The sequence below is a fragment of the Lagopus muta genome, chromosome 3 (genome assembly GCF_023343835.1).
Source record: "Lagopus muta isolate bLagMut1 chromosome 3, bLagMut1 primary, whole genome shotgun sequence".
Classification (NCBI taxonomy): domain Eukaryota; kingdom Metazoa; phylum Chordata; class Aves; order Galliformes; family Phasianidae; genus Lagopus; species Lagopus muta.
Genome location: NC_064435.1, coordinates 63659433 through 63671819, shown reverse-complemented (window position 1 = coordinate 63671819; position 12387 = coordinate 63659433). Strand labels below are relative to the sequence as shown.

Here is a 12387-nt window from a genome sequence, read left to right as displayed (position 1 = left end):
ACATATACATACACACACATTTATTATTTATATACTTACAGGTGAATCTACTGAAGTTTCATTTTGCTGTAAACCGAAATATTCCTTTTCTGTCACACCCAACTGACTATAGGTCATATCCAGCAAAATCTGACCAGTGTCTTGTTTCTGAAAACAAGAAACATTTAGAAGTGAAACTGTGAAACACTTACATATTGTAAGACACAAATAATTAAATAAGTTTTATTTAAGAAAAAAATAAACCAATTGTGAATAAAAATAGCAGCTAATTCATTTGTCCAGTTTCTCAATAATGTAAGAGAGTTTTATTATGAAAAAAAGTATTTTTCTTTTTGTTTTTAAATAAAAGAGACTTTCCTCCCAAAACAAATCAGGTGTCCCAAATCTCACAATATGAATTGGTATGAACACAAGTTATTGAGGTCAGCCCAGCAATTGACTTTTATTCAAGTCATCCCTCCCTCAATCAGTCTTTAGGAGCAATATCCTTTTCTGGAGTAATAACCTGCAATCATGGCTTACAGCCACATGAGGCTGCTGCAGCTCTTGATGTCATCCCAAAAGCAGCTCTTTCCATCTCCACATAGTTTTCATAAGGGAAAGTTTGTATACACCAGAATGAAGAAAAAAAGGCAGGAGGAAGATGTAACTCTAGCTATTAGATCCTGGATTTCAGCCTGAATTTCCACTGACACTACTACCACTATGCCGCAACACTTTCTGCTTAGACATCTGTCCAGTCAGGTAATCCCAGAAGAACCAGAGTAAACAGGGAATCCCAGGGGACATCAAGACATGTAAGCATGGTATTTTTTTCCCTGAAATTAAATTAGCTTATCATCACACCACTGCATTGTGGACTACTGACAACCAGCGTCCGCCAAAGAACAACACTAATCAATGCTATTAAAGAAAAAAAAGAAAAACAGAACCCCCTCAACAAGACTGCAATCTTAAATATGGTAACATGTAACATATATTGCAACAAGGTACAGAGCTTCAAATGTAGTCAAACCAAGCCAGTTTGCTTGGCATCTTGTCTATTAAAAAAAAATTATACGCATGTAAAATTTTTTCATAAGATCTTGTGAATTTTATTCTTAAAAGCAGAAATAAGTTGCATATGTGCACAAAAGTGACATAAGTGGAAAATTTTTCATGCCACAACACAAGTACTTTGCTTAAAAAAATATCAAAGGACTTAACGCATATGCATGATAGTGATCCCATCTCTGTGGATGGCCTTATTCAGTGTGTAAGAACACTCACTGAAGCACTCAACATAATATGGCATTCAACTCCCTTCGTCTAAAACTTATTATACAACAATCAAGTCCTGCTCAGAAGACAGATTTACCTGTTTCTGTTTTCTTGTTTTGGTTGGTTTTTTTTTTTTTTTTTTTTTTTTTTTTTTTTTTTTGCTTTGTTGTTTCTTGCTTTGACTTTTTTCCCTCGAGCTTTTTTTTTTTTTTTTTTTTACAGTGCTGCCCCAGCACTGTAACTGAGTGCTTTAAATATTAACATAGTCCATAGTCTCCTCTTACCTCATAAAAAACTTTCTTATTTAGAAGATAAGGAAACCAAAGATTCAAGTGAAAGACACACACCTTATTTGGAAGTACTGAATATTACTCAGTACTTGCTACTGCTAGAGCAGAGCAGAGCTCCAGCAACTCCACTGAGATGTGTTCGTTCACTATTTCTTCACCAGACTCCAGACAAAAGGTAAGGTAATAACAGCCAGTAGCTATGAAAAGCTATGCCTAGTTCTCCAGAGCAAAGTTTCACAAGAAGAAAAATGTAGGCAATGCTTAACTCTTACATATGAGATTAGCCTTTCCCCTTTGACAGGCTCTCCTACTTTCCCCTTCCAAACTAAAGCACCTATCAATACCATTTTCTTTTTTCCCTTGAAGCAGCAGACTTCAGTATAAAAAAATGCAGCATCTCAGTGACAGGCAAAAAGCATGCAAATAAGCATTCCTCATCACACATGGGCATGATGTGCACTTTGAAGGCAGTCCTGTCCAGCACTGACAATGAGGTGGGCTCTTATACAATGACTGAGTTTTATCAGAGAGTAGCAATACATGTACACAAGATCTCCCAATAGAAAAAGCAAAAGCAACCAGGATTCTCTGAAATAATGGACATTTCCTGAGTTATGCTCCCCAGAATTCTATGTTATTGTTTTTGGGTTTTTGTTGATAACATTGCTTGTTCTTTTTCTTGGAAGCAGAACATTAAAAACTGTCAAGAGGCATCACATGAAGCCTGCACAACTCCGAAGCATGGCTTCGCATCTCTGGAGCATACTTCTAACACTGAGCTAATTGAGAAATTAACGGTTATTTTGTAACCAAAAGCAGTAATTACTTAGAATGATGCATACACTTCAACCAAAAGAGTTTGGGAATTTGGGGTTTTGCTACCAACAGACGAAGAGAAGATTATGGTGAGCAGATTATACTGCTGACTTTCTCTAAGCTCAGACATTCCCAATACCCTTTCTTTTCAACAGCACTGCCTCCCAATTCCCGTATCATTTTTAACACTTCTGGTCTTTCAATCCAATTCAGACATCTCCATCTTCTCTCTCTCTCTCTCTCCACCTTCCCTCAGTGGTGCATCTCTCTTTCTCTGCCATAAACAAAATTCTAAGCCTTTTTACTCCTTCCCTCTAAAGCCAAGCAAGCTCCCTGTTTCGATATTCTGAATCCCAGCCCGAGATGTTCAGCCACTGCTACTTTCCTCTACTTGCTTAGCATTCCTTTTTCTTCCTCTTCTGCATTTCTTTTCACAAGCAGTTGAGATCACTTTCATGTACTCCAATCCCTGCTCTCTGGTATCAGAAGCACAGATTTTCTTCTCCACAGTGAGTAGATCAAGCACCCACTCCAGATACCTATGCCACATTTAAGAAGTCATTTCCCACTGTTAAAATCTTTTTCAGTTGTTAAAATTTCTGCAGTTTTGTTTTGCTTTTCCTTAGCAAAAGTGTATGTTAGCCTTTCTTTTTTAAGAAGCAGATGCATCATTTTTCAGTATACATATTATAATATATTTTTCTCTAACCAGAAATTACTCACACAGCTCATGCTGCACAATCTTCAGTTTCTTTTGCACATAAACAAGCTTCAGATCCAGCTATAAAGTCAGGTAGGCTAAGAATGTCATCACATCTTTTTTTGAATTTTGACATCCATTCCACAAACAGCCCTAATACAAAGCACTCAAACACTATGAAGTATCAAATGCTTATAACAGAGTATTTTTACTTCCATCCTCCATAGAAAGAAGCAAAGCAATATGAACATCACTCAGCTAAACTGGACATTAGAACCAAGTTTTTAACCCTACAAATTCTTACAGTGAGTAGTTAAAGCTCTTAATAATGCTCCTCCTTTTCTATGATGAGCTAAGAAATTAAGCACATTCCACACAAGTATTGTTAGTGAGTACCAGCTTGTGATAGTTTCTTGTTTCTGCTCTGAAAGGAAGTCTCCATTTATTTCAATTTTCTGAGATCTATCAATCCTTATTCTGGTGCTAAGGGTTTTGTGTTCATAGAATTAATTTGCATTTGTAGAGGCGTTAATCACCTCACAGCCACACATCATTCAGATCCATTTAAGCCAGTCCTGAAATTGCTTACACCTTATGTTGGATACACCAAAATTAATATTTAAAGCTGTCACAGCTTATACTTAGTACTGTCTGCCTGTGCTACCACATGAGCTCCTTAATTACAGCAGGAAATTATTAGGCAAGCCCAAAATCTTCTTGATAGAAATTAAAGAGAAAGAACCCCTTCACTAGTTTTAATATCAAGTACTTCCCATCAGCTTGTATGATCAAAGGTCCTCAAAACTGTAAACCGAATGCAAGTGAAGACTGATAGTTCTTCAGAGCAGAAGGGTAGACATGCAAGTAAACCTTTCAGTTTGTTAACTCAAAAAGGGGCACAAAGCAGCACCTTAACTGGACAGTGCAACACATATCCTTGTCCTCCTTCACAAGAGCTGTTCCTTCCACGCCTGTCCAAGCTGGAACTTGCCTCTTGTCTGCTTGTGATTGTGCACGTGACTTCCACAGTCTGGCCCCAATGCCAAGACTAACACTGCTAATACTTCCTTGGCAGTGGCTCAAAATTCCTGCCTGATGTACAGTAGCACTCACCTTATTCACAGCCACAATACTAGTAGATCAAGCCACCAGTGACTTCCTCCTCTATTCTTCACTACAGAAAACTAAGCTACAAAGGGGAAAAAAAAAAAAAAGAAAAAAAATCGAAACAAAACTACCAACCACCCACAGCAATACTACCTAAAGATTTTAGTTCAAAGCATTGATTTTCCCATTTGCGGCAATCCATCTGCGACATCATACCCCTGTATCTTTTTTATTAATAATGATGCCTCAGACCTTACACTTTTTTATTTACTAAAAAAAACTGAATATCGTGTTAATGAAATTTGCCACTCAGGAACTCTGCCAGTAATGCCCAGTTCTGTTATCTTTTTTCAGCAGGAACAACTGGCACCTTGAGTCAATTCCCTGCCCATCTTGCAAATCTGCTAGATTCCACATACTACAGCTCAGTATTATCCTATACAAAGTCACACAAAATAGTTATCTAAGCCTATTGAACACTGACCCACTGCATTTCCTGTGTCTAAAAACAATATATGTCTAAATACATATATGAGGTTAGTCACTCCAGATCTAACTTTGGAAAATGCTCCTCTACACCAATTCTTTCCTCCAGCGTTCATTATGAAGTCATGCCCCAGGAAGGGATCAGACTAATAAGCTTGCAGTAGGCCAGATCACTTTCTTGCTCTCTTCGAAGTCATCATCAGGTTTCATGCCCTTACTGCTTTCCAATCATAGAGTACCCTGATCTGTCTCAACATACAACTAAATATTTGTTGCCAGTCTGAAATTTCATACAGCAGTTTTCAACAGAGAGATGCAGATTAGCACCAACCTCTCCTGTATTATCCAACATCATCCGGCAGGAACACTTTGTGATGAAGATGACACTTTATTATCCCATTTTGCTATGAGCAGTTTAAAGTCATAATGCATATCCACAATTAAAACAAACCTTTAAGAAAACCACTGCTCATTGTTTTACACATACCAATACTAATTGTTGGTGCTAACCATAACAAGCATATTCCTTTTCAAACAATTGATGGAGTTTGATTGAGATGACATGGAAAAAATACACAAAACATTCATATAACTCTTCATTATTACAGCCAAATCCTTTTATTTTTCAAAGGAAAGACTATTTATAGAAGGAAGCCAAGTAATTTAAAAGCAAAAAAAAAAAAAAAAAAAAAAACAACCCCACCAAAACACAGGTACTAAAGACAAATGCTGACTGTGCTGCAGAAAGATAATGCAATATATAAATTATCTGACATTAAGTTCTAGGTTTCCCAAAGTTCAGTTAGCTGGAAATTGAGACGTATACATCCCAAGTAGTCATTCTTGGTAAATGAGTCAAAGAAGATCAATAATGGAAAATTCTTATGTGTTTATATCAAAAGTTGCAAATAAATATGCATTACTGCTCAATATACACCTATTAAACATACCTAAACATGGTACATGGGCACATTCTGTCTATATTAGACTGATATTATCTTCCCCATGTGGAAGGCAGAGTTTACTTCAGAGACAAATAAATCCACCTTACCACAGAAATCATACACCTAACATATATTAGAAGGCTTCCAAAAAACCTGAATAAAATTAAATACAACATTCCATGCCAAGTACAGTCATGTCTTGGTCTTGAATGGTTTTTTTTGTTGTTGTTGTTTTGTTTGTTTGTTTTTTTAATGTTAAGACGTTTTGGCTACATACACGTTCCATTCTTTGGATGGACATTGGACATTTTCCATCTAAACAGTGAAATATATGATATAGGAAAGACAAGACAGGCCACTTCGGGCTGGTAAGGTTAACATACATCTCTATTTGAACAGCAAACAAAGAAGCAGTGTGTCTCTTTGTACTCTAGTGCAAATTTTCTTGATAACAATGATCTAGAGAACAGCAGGTACCACAAGTGATACTAATTAACTCTTTGTGAGATCATCAATATAAATTTTGTATTCATCAAAGCTGTAAGTTATTTAATACGAAAACAGTGAACAATAGCAAAAAAGGCTACTTCCACTATCACGCTCAAGTTAAAATTCAGAAAAAAAAAGACGCTGTTCCCTTGAAATTAAATCTCCCTTTTCACCTGCCAAACAGCACTCTTTAGTACACAAGCTTAAAAAGAAGAAATTCACAGAAATAAATTTAGCAGCGAAATTGGGATCTTTCAGAAGACAGGAAGTCCCTTGTGTTATTTTCACAAGTAAAAATCATCTTCCTACTTCCACTGCTCCATTTTAGGATGGTTAGTTTTCGTTCAGATTAGTACAGATACAATCACTTGGAAAAAAAGTTCCACGTAGGAGAATGAAAGAGATGACTACAGTTACCGTTTTAAAAGCCTTCAAAACCTATACAGTTTGCTAACAAAGTGAGGAAATTGAACTACAGTGACAGCAGAATGATCCAGCTGCTATGTAATGAAGAGAAAGTCCCATTTCTCTCTGTTCTCCAGAAGGTTCAACATTTGGTGATTTCTTGAGTACTGCACCATCATTTTAAAGATGTCAGTATTAGTTCAAAATAGTTCCTCTCTTCAGCATGTCAATAGATTGAGACTATTTAGTCCATTATCTCTGTATTAAATTTAAACTCTCTTCAAATTCATCAGTACTAAGCATCTGTGCAGTGAAAATCACACATTAGAAAGTACAATCTAAGAAAATACATTTGCCTAAACTCAAAGAAAATTTCTTTTGTGCCACTTCTACTCTTCATTTATTTATTTATTTATTCCCATTTTTCTCTATAACATTCCTACACCTGGTAAATAAATTTTCTTGCTGTAAGAATTCTGTGTTCAGATAACTGCTGCATGCCATTAGAATCAGAGGAGCCGTTATTCCCACCCAGGCTATCGCATGAAAATCGTAGATCAGTCAAGTACCCTTAGCCAACAAACTAGCCCTGAAAAAATGCCAGCACTTGTTTTCCACTGATCGACTGAAGTTCTCTGTTCACAGACATAAAAACAAATGGTCTTGGCCATGCATGAAAACAGATGCATGCACACAAACTCTAGGAAACTGAATTTTTCTGTTAATGTAAGCAGAAGTCAAATATGAATTTTCAGCAGCTTGCTTCTAATCCTTTTCAGAAATAGACCCAATCAGAAAGTGGCAAAGTCTGCCCTGAGGCAGACCTCGGGTTTAAGGAATCCAGAAGGACAAGGGCCCCCCCAGTATCAATATGAGAGCGCAGTGTTCCAAGGACATCAATCTTCCTGAAACTGGTCCTTGTATTAAGACAATTTACCTGGACAGCCAAGCCCCTCGCTTCTTTTAAACAAAGGGTCCTGTACTACTTCAGGGCAGTTCAGCATTATAGCTGCAGTGAAGGAGTCCCTTCTGATCCTTGGATCAAGGAGATAATCAGCAGAGACACCCTGAGGGTACCTTCAAGGCAGGGAGCTACATCAGCTGAGCCCTGAGTTTCGTAAAGGTTTTGATGATTGTTAGAACTTGCTGCTCGAAGGATGAAATGAGAAGCACAAATTCAGGTGTGCAGTGTTAGATTTCAGACTAAATGCTAAATCTAAAGCTGTGTAAACATTTCCTCACTGGAAAGAATATACTACTATGCAGGGATTTCAGAAAGTTTTAATTCCTCTTTTTTCAAAGGTCCTTGTGCATGAGGGGGCATTTAGGCTAGACCTATTCAAAACTGACATGCTGGAAATAATGAAAATTTGCTATTCACATACTGCCCTTTCTGTTATGTGTTTGCCCCTTACTATCTTACTCCTGAGTGTTAGATACTTCACATTATATTTATATAACAATGTCTGTATTTGTGCGAGCGCCTACATATACATTATATATGTATACACACACACGTACACATGTGAAAATGTGTATATGAGTATCTATAGAGGATATAAATACATACAAGTATATAGTGGATAAAATGCATACTAAAATATTAGACTAATTCTGTGCATACTGAAATGAAAACATTAGAATAAGAATGAAAAAAAAATCACCTGTTTGGCAAGAAAATTCATTTTCTTTGAATAAATACCCAACAGATAAACTTCAGAAATAAAGTCACTCTGGTAAAAGAATGAAGAGTCTCCTTTAAGTACGAATTACTTATTCACAGCTGATAGCAATCAGCATATCTGTTTCTTTGTTGTTACCATATCATGCAGAAGACCTTTCACCAGATACAAGAGTCACAAGGAGACTTTATGACACCTTAGTCTGTTGCTTTAAAGAAAATTAAAACATCACTTTATCAATCTATTTCATAACCAGTAAATCTGGAATTTGAAACGACAAAGCTACATATTCAATATATTGTGGAAATCTCATACCTTTGGGTCCCATATTTGATCTTCAGCTTGCAAATGAACACTAATTGATTTAAAACAAATACATAGTTTTCCAGACTTACATTGACTTTGAAGCTTTGTATTGAGCCATCCAAAAAGTGAACGTTACAGGTTATCTCTGATCGAGTTTTCTCTTTTGGTAGTTCTGATGCTCGTATGTTATTTATCCTCCCACCTAAGGCTCGTAAACGGGAGTTCATAACTATTGCTGAATAACCTATAAAACAAAAAATACATTAAATATCAGTTCTTACAATTCACTTATGTTTCATCAACAGCCTTCAGAGAAACACAACAACATAAAGGCCTTATTACAATCCAACTACTTAAGAGTAACAAAAGCTTCTTATACAAGAAAATGAATTGTAAATAACAGCAGGGTCTGAACCAGAACATAAATAAGTACTGAGATTTCCATGCTCCAAATCTACTTATGATTTTGTTAAATATATTAATTACTGCAATGTATCCTTAAGTTAGACCTGAACCATTGCCTTAGTCTGAAAACAAACAAAAAAACAAAAAAAGGAACTCAATATTTTAGAGCTTACCATACGTAAATTCATGAAGACAAAACAACATCCAAGAAAAACTCAAAAATATATTTTCAAATTTTTCTTGGAAAAATCTTCAACAAGATTTGTACAATCTCTGAAAACAAGTGTTTCCAAAACAGCAAAATATATATTTATAATAATAATAATAATAATAATAATAATAATAATAATAATAATAATAATAATAATAATAAATAAACTATTCACCAAAAGAGCTAACACAAACACAGTCAAGCCTGTAAACATTTCAAGCCTCTCTCCACTAGATCAATTTACCAATTAACATCAGAACATATAAAGCCAGGTGGCAAGTGAAGCTGAGGATAGTTTTCCAGGTTAGTTACCACACCAATTACCGAATCATACCTCACTTATTAGAGGCTAGCTACAAAAAGACTTGCATAATGTGAGCGTTTCCTAGACAGCTGGCCAAGCCAGACAGGAGCAAGGTCAGGACTATTTTGAAATATACCCCTTCTTCTCTGCCTAACTTAAAAACATAGCAGGTTTATTTTTTTCATTTGCTTAAAAAGCTAAAGAAACTGAAGTTTTCAAAATAAAATTCTGAAACATCATTCCTACTCCCCTTATCCCTATATAAACAAACAAACAAACAAAAAAAAAAAACAAAAAAACATGAAATGCATGAAGAGCCATGAGAAACAAAATATTAGAGTACTGAAGACTATAAAAAGCAAAACAGTGAATGGTCAGTCAATTCATAGTTTGCTACTTTCTAAAACTGAAACCATATTTATATTGCTAAGACTGATTCAGCCAGCCAGCCCATTGCCTTTTTTCCCCCACTGGAACATCAACAATATTTTTTTCTTACTCTTTTCCAAACACACATTCTTTTGTTGCTTTAAGGAAGGAAAAAAGAGGTGAATCCTAGATGAATTCTGAACATGATTTTCATATAAAGCACTACATACTCCTATTACTCTTAAATTCTTGTTCTTGATATACAATCTGCATTTACACATAGCACATTAATATTTTATTTTTTTCTACCCAGGTCTTATTAAAGGAATAGTTGCTAAAGAAAACACACAATTACCTAATTATCAAGGGCATCCAAAGAGATGAAAATGCTAAGAATGCACTGTTCCTAACAGTTACATTTTCAACTACTTATTCACCACTGAGTTCATCCATTACCAAAAAGCCAGGTGACTATATGAATTATACTGAAGTCTTTTCTCCCTTTTGCACTCCTAGAGGTCAAGAACATCTCACTGCAGAAAGTGACAGACCACTGTCACTACCTGCCAGGCCACTGATTGGTAAGAGAAGAAAATTATTTCCTGGGGCTAGCCACAAGATGAGGAAGCAGCTTTTTCTACGCTGGTGCAAACCTTGGTCAGCTGGCAGAGGGCAGCCTCATGCTGCCCTTGAGGGCTCAGCCTGCACTGTGAAGACCTGTGCTCAATCAAGCTTACACACTCACCCACTCTTGGGAAAATCCCATCTGACCCTCTCACTTCTCTGCATATTTATTTAACCTCTATACAAAATTCAGCCACTGCTCCCATTGCCTACAGCATACTTCCAGGTATTCTGTTGAATACTAGCAAAAGATAACTGGAATTTCACATTAAAGCTGTTTGCAACAAGAACAAAGTTCCATTTGGAAGGTTTTCACAAATTTTTAATTTTTGATTAAATAGTATTTTTTAATGCTCCTACAGAGAACATGCAATATGCATCTGCAGAATTTCTATGGCTCTCCTCCAGCAAGTCAGAACTACTCTTTTCCATGCCACAAACCTGTTAATCTGTCTGCAAGAACCAGTGTAAATTGGCGAAGTGCTAATAGTAACACTCAGTATACTGCTACTTGTCACAAAATCCGAGAGGTGCCTTACTGTAGGCTAAAGTTTGTTTTCTTACAATAGCTCTTCACAGTTGGGGCTGGATGCCCAACTTGGAAATTTATCACAAGAAAAGTAAAACTTCTAGAGAGACTGATTTGCAAAGAGCATGCAAAAGAAAATTTAGAATTCCTTTTTTCCTTTTTGTTCCCCCCCCCTCCCAATTTGATGTAAAGTGAGATCACTAACACAGTTGGAGCTCTCAGACTGTGCCTACAACATGCACAGATCATCACAGGGCATCAGCCCTGCCCACAACAGGGAGTTCAAACTATATGGTCTTCAGAGAACCTTTCAACCCAAGCCATTCTGCAATTCTATGAACAATGCAGCTGCTTTGGGACAGAGAAAGGGTCCCTGCGCTGATAGACAAGTGCAGCCCTACTCTGAACACCTGCAGGCAGCACCCAGCCCCAAGCTGCCAGGGCAGCCATTACATGCAAATCCTAGCTTCCCTTTTGTAGCTTCTGTGGGATGTTAATTCCAAAAAAAATGGGAACAAAAGATACATCTGAACATTATCAATAAAACTATAGTCTTATTGATAACTCTTATTATCAATAAGAGAATAGTTTCACATGTATATACCTCTTACTAAAATGAGCATGTCAAATTCAGGAAGTTGAGTAATAATTAAAAAAAAAAAAAAAAAGAAACCAAAACGGAATAAACAACCCCAAAACAAAGTTGTTTTCATACTGAAGTATAAAACCAAACACATAGAACTCCATCCCATAATCAAATTTTGCAATAAGCTCACAGGAACAAAAAACTTAACTACAGAAAGAGGTTAATGTTTTCCAAGTACATTAAATGCATTTCTGAACAAGTTTGGTTATGCGTGGCTTCCCCGAGAATTAAGCTGCAGCCAAGCAGAACGAAAATAATGTGTTTTCTTTCACTTTTGTATTGAAGACCGACTTTTTAAAGAGGCCTTTTCCATTCCGGCTTTTCATGTCTTTGCAACTCACTTAGAAACTATTGGTAAAGAAACTTATGAGCCAATTCTCAGCATAACTATCGTTAGCATGTTTGCTACCAACAAATTAAATCAAGAACAGCTTTTCTGCTTATATTCTTTTCGACCTTCTACGTAGAATCACAAGAAACAACTACAAACAACTCCTGAAAAATACAATAATCATCATTCATTCAACAGAACCATTATGTAAATGGAGAGAATTTCTACTCCTGCAATGTATGCACATATGTTTTTTTCCTCCTCTGGAAGAGACTGCTGTCCTCTAAGCATTCTTATATTTTCTTTAGAATCACAACTGAAAACTCATGGTTCTGTGTTGGTCTACTGAAAATTCCAATACTACAGAGCATGGGAATGTCATTTATGAAAAGTTAGCACTGCTCATTCTGGAGGACTGAATTGGGGGAATGGGAAGAGCAGAAATGCAAATCTGGGTGGAAAATGGCAAAAAATGGGCAATTT

General features: G+C 36.3%; 1 protein-coding gene across 3 annotated transcripts in view; it reads right to left on the bottom strand.

Moving 5' to 3' along the window:
* The window catches only part of PTPN3 (protein tyrosine phosphatase non-receptor type 3), a 115542-nt gene that overhangs the window by 77100 nt on the left and 26055 nt on the right, over positions 1-12387 (bottom strand). For all 3 annotated transcript variants that reach the window (XM_048940109.1, XM_048940108.1, XM_048940110.1), the window contains exons 2-3: positions 8575-8729; positions 40-147 (exon numbers count right to left, since the gene is read on the bottom strand). In XM_048940109.1, the coding sequence (XP_048796066.1) occupies positions 40-147; positions 8575-8712 (246 nt within the window). In that variant the 5' untranslated portion in view covers positions 8713-8729. The remainder of the gene's footprint in view (positions 1-39; positions 148-8574; positions 8730-12387) is intronic.